The sequence below is a fragment of the Vigna angularis genome, chromosome 7 (genome assembly GCF_016808095.1).
Source record: "Vigna angularis cultivar LongXiaoDou No.4 chromosome 7, ASM1680809v1, whole genome shotgun sequence".
Classification (NCBI taxonomy): Eukaryota; Viridiplantae; Streptophyta; class Magnoliopsida; order Fabales; family Fabaceae; genus Vigna; species Vigna angularis.
The window spans coordinates 29,399,711-29,422,395 of record NC_068976.1 but is presented as its reverse complement, the minus strand read 5'-3'; the positions used below and the strand labels follow the sequence as shown (position 1 = coordinate 29,422,395).

Here is a 22,685-nt window from a genome sequence, read left to right as displayed (position 1 = left end):
CACACTTTTATTAGGTCTAAAATAAACAATACATTAGTAAATAAATAATAATTAGTGAAAACATAACATGTATATTATGTCAAAATATCATATATGTCAAAATATCTTTTTTCTATTTTAAATTCTTTTAGTTTAAATAATATTTTTCCTATTTTAAATTCTTTTAGTTTAACATAAAATAATAATATATTCTAGTCAAGGTTCAATGGTTTAATCATGGTTAAATTAAGGTAAAACATAATTAAAACAATATTATATTTTTCCTATTTTAAATTCTTTTAGTTTAAATGATGTTTTCAAGACATAAAATGATATTATATTCTAGTCAAGGTTCAATGGTTTAATCATGGTTAAATTAAGGTAAAACCGAATTAAAACATTATTATAAAAATATAAATCACAATTCTATGATGTTAAAAATTAATATAAGATTTAAATTTATAGGTTCTTAAAATTTAAATAGTATAAATCTTAAAATAAAATAAATTATCATATTTATATTACAATTTCAATAATATTTATTAATAATAAATTTATTTGCAAAATAAAAAATAAAACATAAAAAAATTTGGGTTAGTTTTGACTATTTTAAGAAAAAATCTAAATTAATAAATTATATATTTTTTAAATAAACTGATTTAGATTAAACTTTGATGGTTTTTCCAATTTTTTGGTTCTTGATTTTGGGGTTTATTTGAATATTCCGTTTACTACCAGACTTATCAGTATAGTTATTCAAATAGAGATCTAAACTCGCGCGAATTAAAAGAAATAAAAAAAATGAATTACGGACCTAACAGAAATAGTTTTTAAGCATAAAAACTATTTTTTTAATTAAGAGAATCAAATAAGTAATTTAATCTAAAACAAATAAAAAAATGTAATTAACAAACTGCTTAAAATTGATTAAAATACAATAGTTAATAATATTTACAAAACTGATAGATGTATAAGATAACACATAAATAAATTTATGAAGACACGTGGTGAATATTAAGCTTTTTCACAAGTTTTAAATTTTTATAATTTTTAATTAGTTAAAAAGTATATTAGAAAATGTTAAAAAGAGTTTGCTATCATAAAAAATATATTTAAAAATATCAAATAGTATTGGATTGGGCACGCAGAATTTGAAGTAGTATTCCAGTTGGCAAAACAATCTCAATCTCAATCTCAAGCGATCAGAATCACTAATTAACCGATAATTAATCCAAGCAAATCAAAATTAATAACCAATCAACAGATAAATAACGATGAATTTATTATAGTATTATATTATATTATATTATATGTCAGCAGCAACAACAACAACATCAACCTCTGTATCATAGTACACGCTAATTTTTGTTCTACTTCTGTACTTACAAAGTATTTCCCAAACCAAAACCCACCCGAAACGAAGTCTTCTATGGAAGCACTCTCCATCATCTCCGATTCTTCTTCGCTCCTTCTTCGCACTCCTTCTACTTCCTCTGCTGTGAGAACCCTTCCACTTTCTTTCTTCAAAATCACCCAAAACTCTCACTCCCATCTTCTCCCTCTTCGTGTTTCAAACACTGGTGGCGATGAAGCCACCAATGATTTCGCTTTAGCTTCTCAGCCTCAGGTTCGACCATGCTACTTTTTCTTCTTCTTTATCATATTTATTAATTTGTTGATTAACTCACGCGCCACTTAAATCAAAATCTGTACTTTAACTCTGTGCTTTGAAATTGGAATATTCTTATCAAATGACTCTCCTGCTAAAACCCTATTCGCGGTTCTATTCCGCGTTTTGTTATTGTTTTTTGTTTTTACTAGTAATTTGAATAAACTTGTTCTCATGAGATCATGATACTACTGGCCTATGTTTATTTGCTTAGGAATTGAATGTGATGAATTTCCCTCTTTTTTAGTTCCTTATTGTTTTATTTCACTCCATAGTAATGCTCAATTGGGTCGTTAATTGGTCATTGCTTTTTTTTTTTTTTATCTTATGCGTCATAATCAACAGATAACTTATCATTGAATTTTGACTTTGTTGGGTTCTATTTTGTTATGAAGGAAAACTTGAGCCATTCTGAGACTGAGAGTTCTGAGGACGATCAAGATGCGCCTCTACAAATGAACATGTCATGGACAACTGTTTCAATCCCAGGAGGAGGTGGAAGTGCATCGGGTGGTGGCACCAGGGCTGGACTTTTCAGAACTCCTATTTCTGGTGGCGTGCAGAGTGCCACATCGGCTCACGGTTTACCTAGACCTGCTTTAGCAGTTCGTAACCTGATGGAGCAGGTAAGCTGCTTGTGTTATTTCTGGTAAAATCTAAATGAATATTTGTGTATTCTGCTGTGTAGAACTGAATTTTGCGCAGTTACAATCACGGATCCCCTTTATTAATTTTCTATTGCCTTTTTGGTCTGTAATTCAAGGCAAGATTTGCTCACTTGTGCACTGTAATGTCTCGTATGCACCACCGACGAGAAGGATATCCATTTGGTTCTCTAGTTGATTTTGCACCAGATTCGATGGGCCGTAAGTCAATAATTCTTCATTTTCTTGATTACTTACTTCCGTTCAGTCATGAATATTTGATGCACTCATGGATTTCAGTGTCTAGTTGTGTATCCATGGAGATGGGAGTTCTTCCCAAGGTACATGTCTGATACTATCATGATAATAAGCATTTGGTAGACTCAGCTAAATGGATGGGGTCAGGATAATTAAATTGTTGTAAATTGGGCATGCGTTACTGAGGATTTCAATCTAGTATTGGTCCTTGCTGAGAAAAGAGAGAGAATGTGATAAAATAGGGTGACCAAGCACCTTACAAACAGGGTAACCCTCTGATAATAATAATAGCAATATATCATAGAAGAAAGCAGGAAGATAACTATGGAGATTGTGCAGCTGAACTGAACAGAATGCTTCAGCCCACCCGAACCTTTCCACCTCACTCAATTCTTACCTTTGTCCTAAATTCTTCTTCACCCTCTTTACCTCTTGGCCCACAGTTCAGGTATCACCACTCAACATGTGGCAATTTTCTGTTTCCTTACAAAATTCCTGCCCTTTATCTATGTTTATAAACCATACTACTCATAAACGGTTGAAGGCATTTGTTCATCCACTTGTTGTTGAAATGTTCGTATTTAATGTCTATTATAGCATATCAAGTATAAACTAACATAGAACCAGAAAGTTATAGTTAGGTGTAATTTTGAATTAGCTTAAAATGACCATATTGTGTGCCATGCAAGATAAAAAGTTATAATGGAAAGCTAATGATTCATACTTGGCCTTTATATGTTGGCAGTAGACCTTATTTGGCTAAGCAAATATTTAGGTTTGATTAAAAATTAAAAGAAATCAAAACAACCATTTCATACCACCAGTTTTCTGAACCAGCTGGTCTGTTGTTTACAATCAATGACTCCTCCCCCTGGAATTTTCTCTGCAGTGGGCCTTTTTCCATTTTCTCCAATTCCCTTCCTGCGTCTCCTTTCTTACATACACAGTCCATCACTTCAATTTAGCCCATCCTTCATTTTTGTAGCATAATCGTGTGCCATGAGTAAGGGTATGTGGGAACTGGGGATGTGTTAGGTACCTGGGTTTGGAACCTAACAATAACACTCACTCGATGCAGATAAAAGAGATGAAAGAAAGAATTCTCTTATTCACACTGTTGAATCGTCGCTCTACAAAGGATGGGTTGGGAGCATAACTTCCCTGGTTGAGAGCATAACCTCCCTCTACAGGCTAAAGACCTGACTTTACAAACTATACTCGATGCCCTCTACAGAGTTATAAGAGCTCTATTTATAGCAGCTCTGACCCGCTCCCCCTTTAAAACCGACACCCTCACACCCTTAACCGCTCAGTCCTCAACCCAATCTATCTAGATCCTAACATTACACCCCGCTGCAGAACAACCTTGTCCTCAAGGTTGGAACCGAAAAGCTTGGTCTCTTGGCTCCTCTTCATCATCTTGTTATCATATGAAGTGAACCCACTGGCTACTGCCCTCCAATTTAGGTTTGGAGGCTTGGGTGGTGGCAATTCCTCCTCCAATAACTTCCCTTCTTCCTGGATTCTATTAGCTTCCAGCATTCTGGTCACCTTTTTTCCAGAATCACAGGCCCTGAGAGAATGGTCTTCAATGTCTTTCGTTGCTTTAAGCCGCTCTCTCCCCTTTGCCGCTGTATCAAAAACTGCAAGCCCCCTTTTCTGTTTGCTGGCCCACCTCCTCACAGAATCCATTCTTCTCTCCCGGGCATTGATTCTTCCATCCACTCTTCCCTCCGAAGCCTTCATTCCTTCTTCCATCACGCTTCTCTCCCACTAATCCATCCCTCCTAGACTGTTTGGTTCTTGCCGTCCTCTTCCGTTCGGGTTTGGTAGTCCTCTCCCGTGCGGATTCGACAGTCCTCTCATGTTTGCTTCCCGACGTCCTCTCCCGTTCGGTTATGGCAGTCCTCTCCCGTTCGATTCTGGCAGTCCTCTACTGTTCGATTCCTGCAGTCCTCTCAGGTTTGCATCCTGTAGTTCTAGGCCGTTCGGTTCCGGCCGTCCTCTTACATTCGGCTCGAGCAGTCCTCTCCCGTTAGGTTCCGGCCGTACTTTCACATTCGGATCCAACAGTCCTCGACCGTTCCGTTCCGGCAGTTCCCTCACGTTCGGTTCCGGTCATCCTCTCACGTTCGGATCCAACAGTCCTCTACCGTTTGGTTCCTGCAGTCCTCTCAAGTTCGCCTCCTGTAGTCCTAGCCTGTTCGGTTCTGGCAATTCTCTCACGTTCGATGCTGGGATGTATTCTTCCGCGGTTGCCGACTGCTTACTGGCCGCCACCCTTTCAAAGGTGGTACCCCCGTTCTGTTCTCCAAATTGCACCACCACTGCCCCCTTCAGACCTCCCCAAGAACGATTCTTTTCTTTCTCCTTCCAGGCTCTGAACCAGTAGCCAACGCTCCCCTCCATACTGATGTCAGCTAGGTGCACCTTTTCCTCCTCTGCCACACCTTGCAACTCGAAGAACTTCTCTGCCTTAGAGACCCACTCCAACGAATCAAACCCTTCAAAAGTGGGTAGTTCTACCCTTTTTCCCCAATTAGGTTGGGCGTCTCTTCGGTCTTCATCCAGTTCCTCCTCCGAGCATTCCCTTCCCCTTCTCTGATTCTCGTTAACAGAATGTTGATCTTCATCTACAGACCCTGGACTGCCTTCTAATCCCTTTTCCTGGTTCCACACCCTTCCTCCAAGAACTTGCAAGAGTTCTCTAGTTTCCTGCCGCATTTCTTGCATATTTCTTCTCCATTCTGCTAGCTCCCTTTTCTGTTTGTTGATCCTCCTTTCCCAAGAATTGTCTCTTCCTTCCATGCTTCCCCCCTTTCTTGATCACTTCTTGATCCGTTCTTGACCCCTTCTTGATCCGGCACCCCTCTCCTAAGGATATCCGGCAGCTTCTCGATCCGGCAACTTCTCGATCTGACACCCCTCTCCTAGGAATATCCGGCAGGTCGGACCAATTTGTTAGGTAACTGGGTTTGGAACCTAACAATAACACTCACTCGATGCAGATAAAAGAGATGAAAGAAAGAATTCTCTTATTCACACTGTAGAATCGTCGCTCTACAAAGGATGGGTTGGGAGCATAACCTCCCTGGTTGAGAGCATAACCTCCCTCTACAGGCTAAAGACCTGACTTTACAAAATATACTCGATGCCCTCTACAGAGTTACAAGAGCTCTATTTATAGCAGCTCTGACCCGCTCCCCCTTTACAACCGACACCCTCACACCCTTAACCGCTGAGTCCTCAACCTGATCTATCCTAACATCCTAGATCCTAACAGGATGAGAGTCATGTTCCCCTTGTAGTTGGAATGTGGGCATGAATTACAGAGTATTCTAATCTAATTGACTATTTTGATACTACACAAACAAAGAAAATAAAGAACACATGGAAGATTCAGTCCACTCAAGATTCTTGTGTTATAAAGTGCTCCTTGATTTATCTCTGCTATCTGTCTCATGTTGATTGTTCCTAATTGTGGAGCACTTAGGTTTTCTTGTCTGTTTGTGGTGTTTATCTATAAATGCCTTATATTCTTCTTTTGTAGATCCAATATTTTCATTTTCTCCTCTTGCAATTCACACAAGGAATTTGTTGGCTGACCCAAGATGCACACTGGTTGTTCAGGTTTGAAATATGACATTTCCTATTTAAGCTTTTAGATTTCCATTTTTTTTTTCCATTTTGTGGGTTTTATTGACTGTTATATTTTTCAGATACCTGGATGGAGTGGCTTGTCCAATGCTAGGGTAACTATTTTTGGGGATGTCTATCCACTTCCGGAAGATCAACAGGTTGCTTGTTGATGAATTTGTTTTTGTGGGTTAGGAAATGTGCACTTGTTGGTACCTTCAATTATTCACTTAGAGATACTTCTGAATTAGAGGTGTACCTGTGCATTTCATGGTATCTATTTGACTTTTTTGTACTAACAGGAATGGGCTCATAAGCAGTACATTGCGAAACATCAACAGGGTCCTTCTCAACAGTGGGGCAACTTCTACTATTTTAGAATGGAGAGTATAAGGTTGGCTCCTTTCCAGTGATATCTATGGGGTGGATCTAGTAATTTTTTGTTATTTCTTTTTAGGAGTGAGGGGTGTGAATCTTGATTATTGAATCATACATAGATGGTCTACATTATCTACTCAAGATTAAAGACTACCTAAAATCACACGATCATTTAAAGTCACATGACTTTTGAATTTTAATATTGATTATTCCTTGTATGCTTTAATAGTTAATTGGTTCCTCCCACTTACACATAAAAGTGACTCTAATTTGATATTTGTCTGCACTATCTTTAACGCAAGCAGCTGCTGCCTGCTGCCAAGTTGATTGTGTTGAACAAATAATCTTGTGTGCAAACTTTCTTGCATATTTTTTGGGGCATTTTACTTGGGCCTGGCGTATAAATGTCAATCTTAGCCAAAGAACCCAATCGCCTAGACATTGACAACTAGTTTTTTTCTTTAATGGTTGAAATATGAAACAACCATATTTGGGTGTTTGGTAAAGCATTAAGAACATGGGCAGATCGATTTTATCCTTTAGAATTTTTCATTAAAATTCTAGTTCCTCTTAACAAAAAGTTATGGTGCTCGTGAACAATAGAATCCATGAAGAATTGGGAAATTCAATTTCATCAGTTGTTTGGTACTGTCATTACCAACCTGTGTAGCTAATTTAATCAGTTCATTATTGACAGTGACATATATTTCATTGGAGGCTTTGGTACTGTTGCTTGGGTGGATGTAAAGGAATATGAAAAACTTCAACCGGATAAGATTGCAGTCGATGGTGGTGAACAGTATTTAAAGGTGAATTTTCTGATCTTTTTTCTTACGCGTTAAAGGAAATAATATCTGGCTTGTGTAGGCAAAAACAATTTTGTATGCTCACAGACTGTGTTTCTCTCTTTCCCACTAAAAAGAAATTTATGTGATTGGTTGGGATGGGGCATTCTACTTTTTTCAGCATAGTAGCTGGAGATGGTCCAGATGGGGTGTATACATGTGGCACATTCAAGGTCATGACATGACTGGGGTTGGTTTTGTGGGGTTCTTAGTTGACCCTAGTGCTATCCCTTAGTCAATAAAGCTACCTAAAAGGATAAATTAATGTCAACCCCCCTCCCCGGGTAAGTAACCCAATAGGGTTTTTTGTGAAGTTGAAATGAGATCTGAGTAGTTGTTTCAGTCAAACCTTAATCAATGACTTTCTATAATCCATATGCTCATTGATACAATTATGTAAACCAACCCTAGAGTTATAACCTCATTGCTTGGTTTTATGTTTGAAATAATAGGAACTCAATGCTATCTTCTCAAAGCCCCTTAAGAAACTTCTATCTAATGAGACTGAGGTAGATGATGCTGCACTCATTTCCATAGACAGTAAAGGGACTGATATCAGGGTCCGTCAAGGTGCCCAGGTATGCTTTTTCTTTCCATAGTCAGATTCTTTCTCTGATAATATTTGTAGCTGCAGTCTTTCATTTAATGTCTTTCTTGTATGCAGTTCAACATTCAGAGGATATCATTTGATGAAGGGCAGAGTGTAGAAACTTTGGAAGAAGCTAAAGCTGCACTTAGGAAATTAATACACAAAGGAAAAGTGTACAATTTGCAGCAATAAGATGTTGGATGCCCTCTCCCTCTGGAACCCTGCCAGTTTTCTAATCTGACTTTTTCTGGAATGGTTAATTTTATACTTTTTGCCTGGTTGACATGCACCAGAAAGTGTATTATATCAAGTCTGATGGTTAGAGGGCCTTTTGTGGGCTATCAGCATAATCAAACTAGAAATAATATATCAGAACTCAGGTCAAATAATAGTATGCTTTTTCCCCCTAAAGAAGTCCCTTCCATGCTGTTGTATTTGCTGATAATAAACCAATAATCTCAGGTTGTTAATTCAAGATATGACATGTAGTTCACATTTGATGTTTTCTTTACGTTTTTTTGAAAAATGTTTCGATGGACTATTTCTTTGGTGTTTATCATATTCACTAATTCAAGCTTTCACACACAGAGCTATAGCTGTCAAAATAAGTTCATACGATGAACTAGTTTGAAAAGTTCATAAAAACAGAACAAATTAGATTGTGACTTAAATTAGATTCGACTATTTTTTATTTGATTTGCCTGAGTTGTCTGTGGGATCTTAATATCTTATATAAATTTGATTTCTCTCGAAGAAACTGACAATATTTCATATTAATTTATATATCATTATATTTAAAATTTAGATTTAAATTCAGTGAAATGATTTTAACTTTAAAAATATATAATTAAATTTTTTTATATTTTTCGTTTGTTTATTTAATTTGTATTGTTTAAAAGTTGATATATTGATCAAAATGAGTTGTGGCCCATGTAAGGTCAGGCAAAAAGGTGGCAACTTGTTTTAAAAAGACGAGTTGAAAAACAAATTTTCTAGGTGACTTGTTTAACCGGGATAAATCCGTTCTATACAAGACACATTAAAATTAGGTGTTTATATGTTTTTTTTTACGTAAGATTAAAAGGTATATATTTGCTACCTATTTTTTCTGTTCGTCGATACAACTCAAGAGAAGAAGGTATCTTCCACGTGGTGCTGCCACGAATGAGTAATAGTATCTGAAAATGGTTCTAGTATAGAAGAAAAATAAATGCACAATTAAACGATAAAACAGAGGAGAGGTTGATTTTAATCAATGCAATAAAAATAATATTTTTTACTCTCATCCACTTTTATATATCTTTGAATGCCTTTACTATGATCCACGATTCATTATTGTTAATAAATATTCTAGTCTATTCAATAAAAGAACATATACAATATAAACAACACTTAATTATATACTTGAATGAACCACCACGGAAGATATTACATCATGATTGGAAAGTCAGTTTTATGATCGGTCAGACAATCAATTTTAATGTTGAAAAATTAAAATAAAATATGATTTCTATCACGATTTCTATCAATTAAACTGTTAAATATTGAACTGATTTTAATATTGAAATAATTTTTGTAATTGTGATCCGAACAGTTTAGATAAATAATTAAAAGATACTTGAAATCGAAAACAACATTTTGATCATTAATTTTTTAAATGTTAATAGTTGACCTCGACCTATACCTTGAAATAAAACATATATTTTTCTTTTCAATATATTCTAGTAAATTCCTTCATATTCTCTCTCCATTTTCATTTTCAAAGCAAGTAGATTATGAGGAAAATGAAATATAGAGTATGCAAGACAAAGATTGGAAGAACAGTAGCAAACTGAAGAATATAGAAGTCAGTTAGAGATTAATAAAGACAACAAAAGTGGACAAGAATTTAGTTGGCGGGTCCAACCATACTCTTTATAGTTATTATAATATCATTCAAAATCCTTCTAATCCTGCATAGTCACACTATCCCCTTCCAAAAGTATCAATTTTAGCTTCTAAAAAAATTAAAATTTATCCAAGTCAACTTTCGATGAAATATCAATTTTTCCCTGATTTATTTCTAAATAAATTACATCAAAAATTATATTTACCAGAATAAAAAAAAATTGTGAAGATAAAATGAAATTAAAATAAACATTGTGTTATTTTGGTATGGTTGTGCAGAGAGATAACATGAGATGGCATGCAGGAGAAGATGATGTTGAAACAAAAGGCAATGCTCATTATTTCTTACAGACGACAAATGAAATGGCCACCCCTTTCATCTGTCCTACATCAATCTCTTTCCTCTTCAAACATTTTCACCATTTTCTTCAACTTCAACACAACACAACAAAACTCATTCTTTTCACCATTTACCAAATTACTAGTTATCTATCTCTCTTTCTCTCCCACAACACACTCCCTTACCATTCCACCATGCTATTTCCCTCAAACAAACCCTTTCCTCCTTTTCTTCTTCTTCTTCTTCTCCTTCTTGTTTCCTCTTCAACCATATAACAACATCACTTGGTTGGTCTGTTTCAAGAATCATGGAAGAGTCTGAGGGAAGTGGAAGTGGATCACCAATCACCAACATGGCTCAGGACTACCTCATAACCATTCTCCTCCTCCTCCCCATAGATGCAATTCTCTCCCTTTCCATGACTTGCAAGAGATTCAGGTCTCTCACTTCCTCAAACACTATATGGAAATCTTTGTGCAAAAGGGACTTAGGTTCCACTTGTGTTGAGGCACTTCTCAACTCCTCCAACAATCACCACCATCAGTTCCCATGGACGAGGCTCTACAGACAAGTCTCTCTCATGGATTCAGTTTCCTGTCATAAACTTCTCTCAGAGCCACATGCAGATTTGGATTTCCCCACAGCCAGAGCCTCTCACTCTCTCAACTTTGTCTCGGATTGTCTGGTTCTGTTTGGTGGCGGCTGTGAGGGAGGTTTGTTGCTTTCTCTTTCCATCTTCTGAATTGGATTCTGCTGCTGTTCTTCTCATTAAATATCATCTAATCATGTGTGTCCCCTGATATGGTGAAAAGGAGACAACTTATGTGTCCTTTTTCCACCACAAAGGGAATCGAATTCAACTCAAAATTATTAAACCAACCCCATTGTACGGCATTTTTATGTCACTATAACCTACCTAGGTGACTTAGCTTGTAACTTTAAGGCATCTAATCACTACATGTTTCACTTTGGTCGCCACTGTTGGGAACTCTCACGTCACTTATATCATATCAGTTCTTGGGATGATGCTGTAACTTCACTTCACGTAAATTGGTTTTGAGATAAATTCTAACATAATATAAAAACTTGTAACCCATCTTACTGAATCACCTATTGTGTAGGCAAACATGTTTCTTTGACAAGCATTTATATATATGTTAGGTAACTTTACTTAAATATGTTGTTATCTTCTTGTCAAGTTTGATAATCATTGTATTTCATCATTAGAAACAGTTAAGTGTATATTCAGCTTTCTTCTTTACAATAACCAATGTATATAACTAAGCCTATCAATTTGCCTATGACACTTTCAATTTGCCTTAAGAAAGATTGTTTACATAAACTCGTATAGCATCCATGAAACGAAAACCATGTCCCTTTTGCTCTGTCCTCTTCCTTGGTTAATTATTTATGACTTCCTTTTAGGCCTTGCTTTTTATGTAGACATTGAAAAGAAACAGATTCCAGAGAATCTGACCTACGTGATATCTGAAACTAAGAAAGGGAACTGCTGTTTCCCTCCATTTCCAGTGACTGCTTGATGAAGAAATTATGAAAGTGTTTCATGCTATTTTTAAATAAATTATTCAGATAAAGGGAATTATTGACTAAGCTTGAGCAAACCCTATTCAAAATGGGCCACTTTCTAGTTGCAAGTCTGTAGAGGCTCCCATTGTGAAACTGTGATGTTTTACTTTGTTTTTCTTTTTATCTTGTCCACTTTCAAAACCAAATTCTGTTGTGACATAAAGGAGCAAGGACACTTCATTTAGCACTGCATTCTGACCTGAATGCTGCATTTTTCTTTTTCATTTATGTAAGAAAAATGATGTTTTTAGAATCATAGTAAACTTATGATGTTATCATCATGATTATAATTATTGTTGTTGTTTAGGACGACATCTTGATGACACGAGGGTGGCATACATTGGCAATGATTTCAGGAGAAAGTTGAAATGGCAAACAGTTCATGCAGGCATTCCAAGTGGGAGATTTGGGCACACATGTGTGGAAATGGGTGACTTTCTTGTACTCTTTGGAGGAATCAATGACCGTGGCAACCGTCAAAACGACACATGGTTGGGGCAAGTTGTGTTGAATGAAAACAAAGGCATAGGATTTTCATGGAAAATGCTTGAAGTGGGAAATGTTGCACCACCTCCAAGAGGAGCACATGGTGCATGTTCCATTGATGAAAAGAGAATGGTAATCCATGGGGGCATTGGGCTTAATGGCCTCCGTTTGGGGGATACATGGGTGTTGGAGCTGTCAGATAGTCCCTGCCATGGCACTTGGCATGAGATTGTGTCATACCCTTCACCTCCACCACGCTCAGGACACACCTTGACATGCATTGGCAGAAGCAGAACAATACTATTTGGAGGCAGAGGCTTGGGTTATGAGGTGCTTGATGATGTTTGGTTATTGGATACATATCAAGGTTATTTCAAATGGGTTCAGATAGTTTATGATTTGCAAAGCATAACAGATGGTGTTTCTCTCCCTAGAGTTGGTCACACAGCAACATTGGTTTTGGGGGGAAGGTTGCTAATTTATGGAGGAGAAGATTCATATAGACACAGAAAAGATGATTTTTGGGTGTTGGATATCAGTGCAATTCCTTACCCTAACATCACTCTGCAGCATCCAACCACAGTGAGCTCCAAGAAAGAGTCAATGACAAGAAGAATGTGGAAAAGGTGGAAATCAAGTGGTTTTGAGGCAAAAGCAAGATCATTCCACCGTGCTTGTGCAGACAGATCAGGGCGTTATCTGTATGTATTTGGTGGAATGGTGGATGGTTTTCTTCAGCCTGGTGAGCCTTCTGCATTAAGGTTTGATGCTGAGCTTTTTCTTGTGGAGCTTGTGCTGCAGCTCTAGTACTAGTTATAGTCAATGCCTCCTCTTTCTTGAGACCAAGACCATTCTGTAATGTGCACTGTCTTCCAACTGCATAGCTTATCATGTCACAGTCACTGTAGTGTCTTGTGTTTGGCTCTTGTAAAGGATATAGCAGTTGCATCATGTATTGGGTCAGCTAGTGTCAATATCTTTTAGGAACTGTCACTGCATAATTACAAAGCAATGAATGGTATGATTGTGAAGATTACCAAAATGTTTGCATTGTTCATTGTCAATTTAAAAAAAATATTTTTACTATATTTTCAGTTTTTGGAGGAGAAATAATATGGGCAAATTCTATAAACCATCAATATAGAAAATTCGTATATATATATATATATATATATATATATATATATATATATAAATACCCCAGAGTAAATATCTTATACTAATTTGTGGATGGGAAAAAAGAAATAGTTGGAAGAGAAGATCTCGTTAAATTTTGTTTTTGAGATAGATAAGTCACTATCATTATATATTTTGAACCTCTAATATGGAAAAAATGAAACATGCTTTATGTCAAAAGACCGGCAAGGAAACAAATAAACATAATATATACATGTGTAATCATATACAAAATTAATAGATGAATATATTTTTCAATTTTATTTTTACTTCATCATCAATTTTATTTTTACTTATTGTTTTGTTTGGTACAAAATATTTTTTTTATTATTGGTTTTGAAATTGTTCAAACTTTATATATTCAAAAGAAAATAAAAATTGTATTATATATTGTAAAAATAAACTGATTAAGAAATTATATTTGTAAAGAAAAGTGTATATTCACTCAATTAAAGGTAGTCAACTTAAGTAATTAAATATCTGTAAGAATGTAAAAGTTTTATGAAGAAAATCTTTAGTTTCTATAAACAATATTTAGTAGCAAAATTTATTATAAATAATTAGAAAATAAAATCTAAGATAAATTGTAATGATTTAATTAATTATTATAATCTGTCAGACATAAAACAAATATATATATATATATATATATATATATATATATATATATATATATATATATATATATATATATATATATATATATATATATATATATATATATATATATATATATATATATATATATATATATAGCAAAAGAGGAATCACCTAAAAACTTGAACATTTTTGGCACAGTAATATCTTAGCCTTCTTTTAAAACTAGATTATGTTCATAATTACTTAAAGTATTAAACCTGAAAAACAAAGTTAAGCATGTAAATAAGTATGAAATTGTAATGGTTCGAGTAGATCAACTTCAAGAGAATGAACTCTTCCATGTTTGGAAGATTTGAAAACAAAATCTTCAATAATATGCCTATACGAATTACAATTGGTATAAACTAAATTCATCTGTCAATATTTACTTGAATACAAAAGCAAAAAATATATAGGATGGAAGAATACAAAAGCCGAGTGGTAAAAAATTGATTACAACAGTCAATGTGAAATTAAGTTACAGTCATTCTCAGAATTACAACAACGATGAATATTGTATTGACAAAGAATGTGCTATGTTTTGGCCTCTTTGCCTCTGCTATTGGAGAAAGACGCCACTGAAAGATTCCACAGCAATTGCTCAGTCATTGAGTTTTAATTTTGTTCTCCACATCTCGCCAATAACCTTTTTGGGTGATGGATCATCAGGTCCCTTGTCTCGCTGTCCTGAAGTGAAGTACAACCATCCATTCCAAAATCCAACTAGAGTGGTTTTCACTCGGAATGGTAATTTTCCAATCACTGACCACTTCTGAGAATTTATAACAGCAGAAATAAACAATCAGCTACAAAAAAATAGCATGATGCCCCTACTTGCTACAGTATGTCACCATGTGTCAGTTATACATATGAAACTACATGTGTGGACTCGTCTTATCATATATATACACTTTACAATCTTATTTCATCAACTCCCAATATTAAAGCTACAGAAAATCAACAGGGGCCGAGGATGGGAACTTGGAATTAATACATGGGAAGCTAAGATACGAGGTTTAGCTTAATACCAAATCACAATAACTCAAAGGCAAATGGAAGACAGCCCAAAAATTTTGTTGTCAAATACCAATTTCCCAGCTAAAGTGAATAGAGGGTAACAAGGAAATTACAAAAATGGAGTACTCCCTCCATCCCTTTTCAGAAGATCTTTTCAAATAATTCACATCATTAAAGAAAACTAGTTAACATAGTAGATAAGAGCTAATTTTGACAATAATTTGTTTAGTTGTTTCAAAATGATGCTTATTGTACATAAAAGTCAGAATAGTTTAGATGTAAGGCTCGAGTATTCTGGCTACTATTCTTGAATCAGAAAGAAACTTATGTTGTTAGTTTCTAACATTAACTATTTTAACTTCTTCCTAAAAGAAGTCAATAAATTAAGGGTATTTTAAGAAAAAAAAAATGAATGTATCAAATAATTACAAAGGGGACTTATAAAAAGAGAAAAATAACATTTTGAAAAGGGTTTTTCAAAAATAGTACCGGAGAGTGTTTATTAGTATTCTCACATTATTAGCATTCTCACGTGTAATTGAGTAATATGTGTATTATAATGTAAATTCAGCCGATTGAATATGAAGAAATATGCAAAAGTGGAGACCCATTTTCTCAGTGCTTTGAAAAAGAGAAGTCATTACCAAAGTATTCAAGTTAAACTGGACTACTTCTCCGTTTAAAACCATCTTCTTGGTTACAGGGTGCTTCTCTGTTGTGCCTCCAGTAATGACAATGGAGTTATTTACAACCGCCCAAGCAAATTCAATATGTGAATTTGGTTTTAGCATTCCAGGCAACGTTTTCCACTTCATCTCATCATCCAGCATGTAAACATCAGTATAGACCACCTGACATGAAAATGAACAGTGAGACACAGAGTGTGTCAAACCATGGGATAGCATTGTAGATGATCACAATTTAGCATCAAATAGGTGACAACTGAAAAGGAGATAAGGAGATGAAACACACACACACACAAAAACTCTGGCTCAGACAACTGATATCCAGGATACCAAAGTAGTCCTTCATTTGAGCAAATAAAACACGAATAATAACAATTGAATCCATTGCATACCTCTGGTCTGCGTGAACACTTAAAAATAGGTGACCCGGGTTTGGCCATAAAATCACCTTCTTGACCACCGAGAACATAAAGACGATCATCAACCACAACACAAGCCCTAAAAGAAGATATTATTAAGTAATAAATTCCAGGTAACATAAACACACAGGAAAATGCATTTCAATAAACCAAGATTATATTGTTTGGAATACTAAACACCATAGAGAAACTGCACCATATTCCATTCTTTTCAACGCAACAAAGTTTACATCACTTAGCAGCATAAAGGTTAAATGAATCAAAAAGGGATAAGAGAACATATTGAACACGTTAATGTCAGAAAGTACAAGAAAACAAAATAAACTCCCATGTTGTTTTGTCGCTCCGATCAAAAGGACACCAAATGAGGAGTATAAAATCCCATTGAGAAGTCCAAATGAAGGGAGGATAAGAAAAGGCAGCAATGAAGTTTTTCCAATCTCAAAAAGGTTACCCAAGAGACCAAAATGATTCAAGATTACCAAGATGTGACTTTCCTATCAATTCAAAATAAACAAGTAATTATTTAGAAAAACATGTAGATAATAATAGTAGTAAAACACACTGATTTGAGAAAAAAAAATAATTTATTAATTTCAATTAATATTTTTATGGCATAACAGAATTCCATACTCAATGTCACAACTATTATAACTTTTCTACAATATAATAGTACTCTTGTAGGACTCATTAGCCAAATCAAACAAATTCAGTTCAGTGAGTTCACAAACCTGTGAGGTCCACCACGGGGAATGGGTATCTCAGCCTTCCATTCATTTTCTAAAGCTTTTCCATCCTTCACAGCAAGACTCCAGTGTTCTAATCCAGGCGTATGCCGATTCTCCTTACTGCCACCCATCACGTGAAGCCTACCTCTCCAAAGTTGAGTTGCTGGTGCATACCTGAAAATAATATTGTCATAAGAACCTTCCACCCAAAATCATGATACAAGAAAGAAAAAGCACATGATTATTTTATCAGAGCCAAAAGGAAAGCCAGACTTGGGAAAGCCAACGTAATATTGCCAAAATTACTTTGATTCAGTTCTAAATGTAGTTGATAAATTGTTATTGTTATTTTACTGATAAATTTACCAATATTTTGGGTAACCATGATATTCGTGTTGAAGTACCATTAGCTTTGCCCATGATTAATCGCCATCATAATATATGTACTAATATAGTAATAAAAATATTACTGTAAATAAAAATAACACAAGCCTATCATCTTAGAAATGTACAAATCCAACACCTTTATCTTCTTTCTCAGTCTACTGCTGTGCTACAGTTTATTCATCTGTTACTTCTTCCACACGTCTCCAACTTAATTAGTTGGAAAAAAAAAATGATGAAACTTTCGCACACCTCTGCACCTGCACATCCTGGTTCTCTATAAACTCTTGACTGTGACGAAAATTTGTGCATCATCCAAAAGCAATACAGGCACAGAGGACAGCCGGAAACCAGGAAACCAAGAAAGAAGGTGGGAAAAAGTGAGTTTGACCAGATCCTTCCCCTTTCCTCTGAATCTGTTGTTTATGTTTCATTAGAGTCACCTCTCCAAAGTATTATTGTCCACTTGGCGTTTAGTGGTTCCGTCACCATTCTATGCCCGAAGAAGTACGCCAATGTGTTAAGGACATAAGGTGTTTATAAACTATCACTAATCTCAACTGGTAAGATATATCAAACCTCTTAGTATATTGGAAAGAATATAAACTAATTGATTAAACTTGCAAAAAATTATCATTATTTGAGAAAAAAAAAAAGATATACATAATGACAACCCAACCCTTGTAACTAATCAGGACAACCCAACCCCATGTAATAAGGTTCCCACTGTGTGCAGGATCCAGAAAAGTTGTGAATGATTGTCAATAACAACATCTAAGGGAGACCAAGATCTACTACTAGTATTTTGTTCCACCACCCCTGAGCAACACAAAGAACAAAAGGGGGAAAATAACGAAATTCATTCAGCAGCAACTTAATTGCAAAGGGAAAGATTAATTTGAAGCATGACACAAACCTAGGTACCGGCAAAGGAGGTAGGTCCTGCCATTTCCTGGTTTCAGAGTCGAGCACAAACGTACGAGCAGTGGGACCTCTGCACTGCGGGCCATACTGTCCAGTAACGACATAAATGTATCTACCATCGGTCACCATTCCCAAATGCGAATGCGCCATCTCTTTCGGCATGTCGAATCTCCCTCCCCAAGTATTATCACTAAAATTGTACACATCAACGTGAGAATGCACCTGAAACCAAACAAAGAGACGAACCGCAATCATTAGAATAGTAACGAAGACAGCAGTTGAGATTAAAAGCGAAAGGAGAGCAGTCGGTTACATAATCGATGGTGCCGTAACCGGCGAAGACGAAGAGGAGATCGCGAATCTGAATGGCGGCTCCGTCAAGGCGAGGAACGGGACACGGAGCCATCTTCTCCCAGTGGAGGTTGGGCGCATCCAAATCGGCGTAAGCGGCGGCGAGGAACCTTCCAGAAGCCGTGACATTTTTGTGATTTTTCTTGTCAGGGACGACGAATGTGGAGGGTTTGGAAGTGAGAAGCGTGGAAGAGGTAGAGGCCCATAGAAAATCGGCGACGAGAGCAAAACCCAATAGGCCCACGCAGATCACCACCAACTTCGCCGAACCCAACTTCACCGACGCTCGAACCATAGCAATCTATCAAATCAACTCCACTTCACAAAACCAAACTTCTTCTCCACACACACCATTTCCACTCTCCCTCTCACACGCGCCTCTTTCTTTACTCTCCCGTTTTTTCTTTCATTTTTCTAATTTTTTTCAATTTTTTTTTACAACTTTATTATGGAAGAAATATTTTTTAATTTTTTTATTTACTAATACCAAGTTAGTACGGTTTGAATCAAATCTGTGGTCGTGTTGTAGTTATTCCATCTTACCTTTTACAATATTATATTACAATGAATAGTTTTGTTTTTGTACATTTGCTAACATTTGTGTATAGTATTTGAATAATTTATTCATGACTATTAACAGATTCTTTTATTAAGAAATAAATTAGAATAAAACATGAAAATAAAAGGGTTGTTTAGTCTTGTATAAGAGAAAAATTAGAAATAAAACATTGATGTTATATCATTGGTGAAAAAAATTCGAAACTTGAAGAAAAACAGAAAAAAAAAATGTTAAATTAATATCGTAAAAAAAAGGAAATTTTTGTACTTTTAAAAAAAAAAGAAAACATAATATCAAATGAACTTAAAAGATTTTTCTATATCAAAGTTTGATTATAGAATAAATCGGTATTTATTTCCGAAGACGAAATGAAGTAATATTATTATGATTATGCAGAAGAACTGAGTTGTTTCCCTGGCCATCTCCACCATGAGAAGGTGCTTGCAAGCTTCCCTCACATGCATCATTTGGACTTGCAGTTGAAGTTGAGGCAGCATTCTTGCCACCTCCAAAACCACTCTCACCATACATTGGATTTCTACCATTACCTATGCATCCACCTCTCAATGCTACTTGCTGGTGTAGCTGTTCTTGAGGATTAGCAAATTGCAATGCCATATTTAGAGGGGAAATTCTTGGTTGTTCATCAATTGCTGCAACCTGAGGGTGTTGCATGCAGTATTCTGGTTGCATCCTCATTTGCTGCAAGTGCCAAAATCAGGTAATCAAACAAAGGCTAGTTATTAAGAGCGCGTCATAAGGGAAATTTATCATACTGGTGTAAATTTTTTACCTGTAGAGGCATGACTTGTGATTGTGAATGTTGCCAATCAGCAAGTGCAGCTAAATACATTAAATTCTTTTGAAGTTGCTCTTGGTACCTAAGACATTCAACCATCCACAGCCAAACAATGTCAAAAACTATACATAGAAAAGCATTCAAAACTTCAGCAGAAACTGTCCTGTTTTCATGTTACAAGAAGCTTGAATTAACACACCAAGAGGGTTAAATCCAACGAACAATACAAATACTAAGATCAGCAATGTCTCACAACAGGTAATTCTTTAAAAATGTGACTTCTCAGTGATAATCAAAAGGGTGAAGAACTATACCATGAAGTCGCAAACTTTTTTTTCATTTTCACAAAGGCATAAACTACATATCACAAAACAATATAGGATGAACTAAAATCATAGTAAGAGGTCGATCACTTACTGGGCACAGTTATCAAGTTTCCTGAGTTTCATGTTTTCAAATATTGCCATAATCAGCCTCTTGTTCTCATCAAGATACTGCATCATGTGACATAACATGCCATTAAAATTAAACGCGATGATGCTATGAAGCCGAAAATATAAGACAATTATACAAAAACAGGCCTAAAAAATGAACAATAGCATCTGTTAACATTTGATGTACATAGTTAAAACATCAAAAAGAGTGGCATACCCATTGAATATCATTGGTGGTTACTGTTCTGGGAACCCGCATATTAGGTTGTGACTGGTTCATGTTTCTGCTCATTGACATACTTTTTCTTTTCAATATATAGTTTGAATTTTCAATAAAATCAATAATCAAATCTGCATTTGCAATATTACAAGATAAAAAAGAACTATAATTTTCAAATCCAAAACTCCTAAGTTACAATATTCTTACCATGGATTTTAGAATTTGAATGGTCCTTTTACTGGAAACAAATATAAACAAAGCAGTTACCTGAGATGAAGCAAAGAGCAGAAAGAGATATCAAATAGCTAGGATGGAAGAGTAGATTATAAGCCACAGTAACTTGGATTCATTCCTCATAGTACTAGGTAGAGTTTTAATGATGGAAACTTTTTAAAAATAACATCATCACCAACCAAGATTTTCCAAGAATGATCTTAGTGGTGTTTCCCACCAAAAAAAAATCCTATAAAAAAGGGTGGGAAACTAAATAAATATGGAAATTTTATTAAAAATATATCATGTTAATTTTTAAATCATTAAATGTGTTAATAAATTAATGATTATGATAAATATTTTTAGGAAAACCTTTCACCAACAAACCAAAATTTAGTTATTATAAAACTTAAAATTCTCAATATTATGAAAATATTTTATCTTGTAACATGTATAAACAATTATCAATCATCAATTTTACCAATAAATATGAATTATTATGTTATATTATATTATCTTATATCATATTATAATGTATTATATTATTTTATATTATCTTTATTATATTATATTGTAACCTATATTTAATTTAAACCTTACTCTTTTTATTTTGAGCTGTTTTTAAAGTTTAACATCATTTTTAGAAAAAAATTTATTTAGATTTAAATTACAAAACTTTTATAACTTTTTAATTAAAATATATTGTAATTAAATAAATCAGTGAGTCAATCCGTTTAACTCATCAATATGTAATGGACTAAACCAAATTTGAATTTTTTTGACTTCTTAATAAGTGTTTTAGATTAGGTTGATTCATTAAATATTAATGTTAGATTGACTCACTAAGTGATCAATCCATGATGAATCAAACTGAATAACATGTTTTTACAAAACTATATATATATATATATATATATATATATATATATATATATATATATATATATATATATATATATATATATATATATATATATATATATATATATATATATGGGGTTTGTTAACGCGCGTATGCCTGTTTTTTAGTTGGTACATTTTAGTAATGTGTACCGGATTTTAGTAGACAAAAATACCCTTATATAATCATAGATTTTAACGCGCGTTAGCAAACCCCTATATATATATATATATATATATATATATATATCAAAAAAGTTATACATTAACAACTTCCTTGAAAAAATTAAAGAAAGAAGCTAAATAAAGTAAACAATTAAATAAATCAATTAAGAGCGAGTATATACTTAAGTTATAATGTGTTTAAAGAAAATATCATGGAAAATTTTAGTTACTTGGGAAATTATGCTCTTTTACTTATATTTGGTTTATTTTAAGAAAATAATATTTAGGGAAACAATTTTTCCAAGAAATAATGTTTTGAAAAATTGTTTTTTCAGGAAGTTTTCATAAAAGGATTGCATGGAGAAAGGGTGGAATACTAACTTTTCCGCTTTAAATTAAAATTGTAGCCATGTTACTTTTATTAAATTATTTAATACAATAACAAACTGATATTTTAATAATATTGGAATATTACCTTTTGACTTTTATTCTAATGTCCAACTTATGATTCTAAAAAAATTTATAAATCATAATTTGTGTTAATGATTCGCATTAATGATTTTGATTTTGTTTTATGTTTAAAGAATTTGTGAGTCTGTATATTTATATATAAAAATATAATTTATAAAAGTAAAATACATATAATTTTGTAAATATAAATTTTTTAAAAACGTTACTTTTGAAGTCATAAATTATGCACTCTCTTAGTTAAAAAGATGCTATAGTTATGTATTTTTTAAGCTAATTTAAGTTAATTATATTAAAAGTTAATT

General features: G+C 34.3%; 4 protein-coding genes across 5 annotated transcripts; 2 read left to right on the top strand and 2 right to left on the bottom strand.

Moving 5' to 3' along the window:
• Positions 1 to 1,307: 1,307 nt before the first annotated feature.
• LOC108338078 (uncharacterized) lies at positions 1,308 to 8,509 on the top strand. Of its 2 annotated transcripts, none has more exons than XM_052880020.1 (9): positions 1,308 to 1,606; positions 2,044 to 2,274; positions 2,412 to 2,514; positions 6,101 to 6,180; positions 6,270 to 6,347; positions 6,489 to 6,580; positions 7,262 to 7,373; positions 7,531 to 7,693; positions 7,862 to 7,987. In XM_052880020.1, exons 1-8 carry the CDS (start codon positions 1,409 to 1,411, stop codon positions 7,642 to 7,644), a joined length of 1,008 nt encoding a protein of 335 aa, XP_052735980.1. In that variant the 5' UTR covers positions 1,308 to 1,408; the 3' UTR covers positions 7,645 to 7,693; positions 7,862 to 7,987. The 2 variants fall into 2 exon arrangements, with proteins under 2 accessions (XP_052735980.1, XP_017430253.1); XM_017574764.2 differs by lacking the exon at positions 7,531 to 7,693 and adding an exon at positions 8,074 to 8,509 and having other exon boundaries at positions 1,310 to 1,606.
• A 1,720-nt stretch (positions 8,510 to 10,229) lies between these two features.
• Positions 10,230 to 13,384, top strand: LOC108338077 (F-box/kelch-repeat protein At1g51550). Its single transcript, XM_017574763.2, has 2 exons — positions 10,230 to 10,938; positions 12,120 to 13,384. The coding sequence occupies exons 1-2, from the start codon at positions 10,533 to 10,535 to the stop codon at positions 13,103 to 13,105; spliced, it is 1,392 nt and encodes a 463-aa protein (XP_017430252.1). The 5' UTR covers positions 10,230 to 10,532; the 3' UTR covers positions 13,106 to 13,384.
• A 1,019-nt stretch (positions 13,385 to 14,403) lies between these two features.
• On the bottom strand, positions 14,404 to 19,033 carry LOC108336297 (kelch repeat-containing protein At3g27220). The gene is made up of 6 exons (XM_017572702.2): positions 18,585 to 19,033; positions 18,264 to 18,493; positions 16,967 to 17,137; positions 16,209 to 16,314; positions 15,775 to 15,981; positions 14,404 to 14,885 (listed from the first exon to the last, which is right to left on the bottom strand). The coding sequence occupies exons 1-6, from the start codon at positions 18,915 to 18,917 to the stop codon at positions 14,715 to 14,717; spliced, it is 1,218 nt and encodes a 405-aa protein (XP_017428191.1). The 5' UTR covers positions 18,918 to 19,033; the 3' UTR covers positions 14,404 to 14,714.
• Positions 19,034 to 19,532: 499 nt separating this feature from the next.
• On the bottom strand, positions 19,533 to 20,706 carry LOC108336672 (GRF1-interacting factor 3-like). Its single transcript, XM_017573140.1, has 4 exons — positions 20,632 to 20,706; positions 20,398 to 20,474; positions 19,975 to 20,062; positions 19,533 to 19,883 (listed from the first exon to the last, which is right to left on the bottom strand). The coding sequence occupies exons 1-4, from the start codon at positions 20,704 to 20,706 to the stop codon at positions 19,533 to 19,535; spliced, it is 591 nt and encodes a 196-aa protein (XP_017428629.1).
• Positions 20,707 to 22,685: the final 1,979 nt, after the last annotated feature.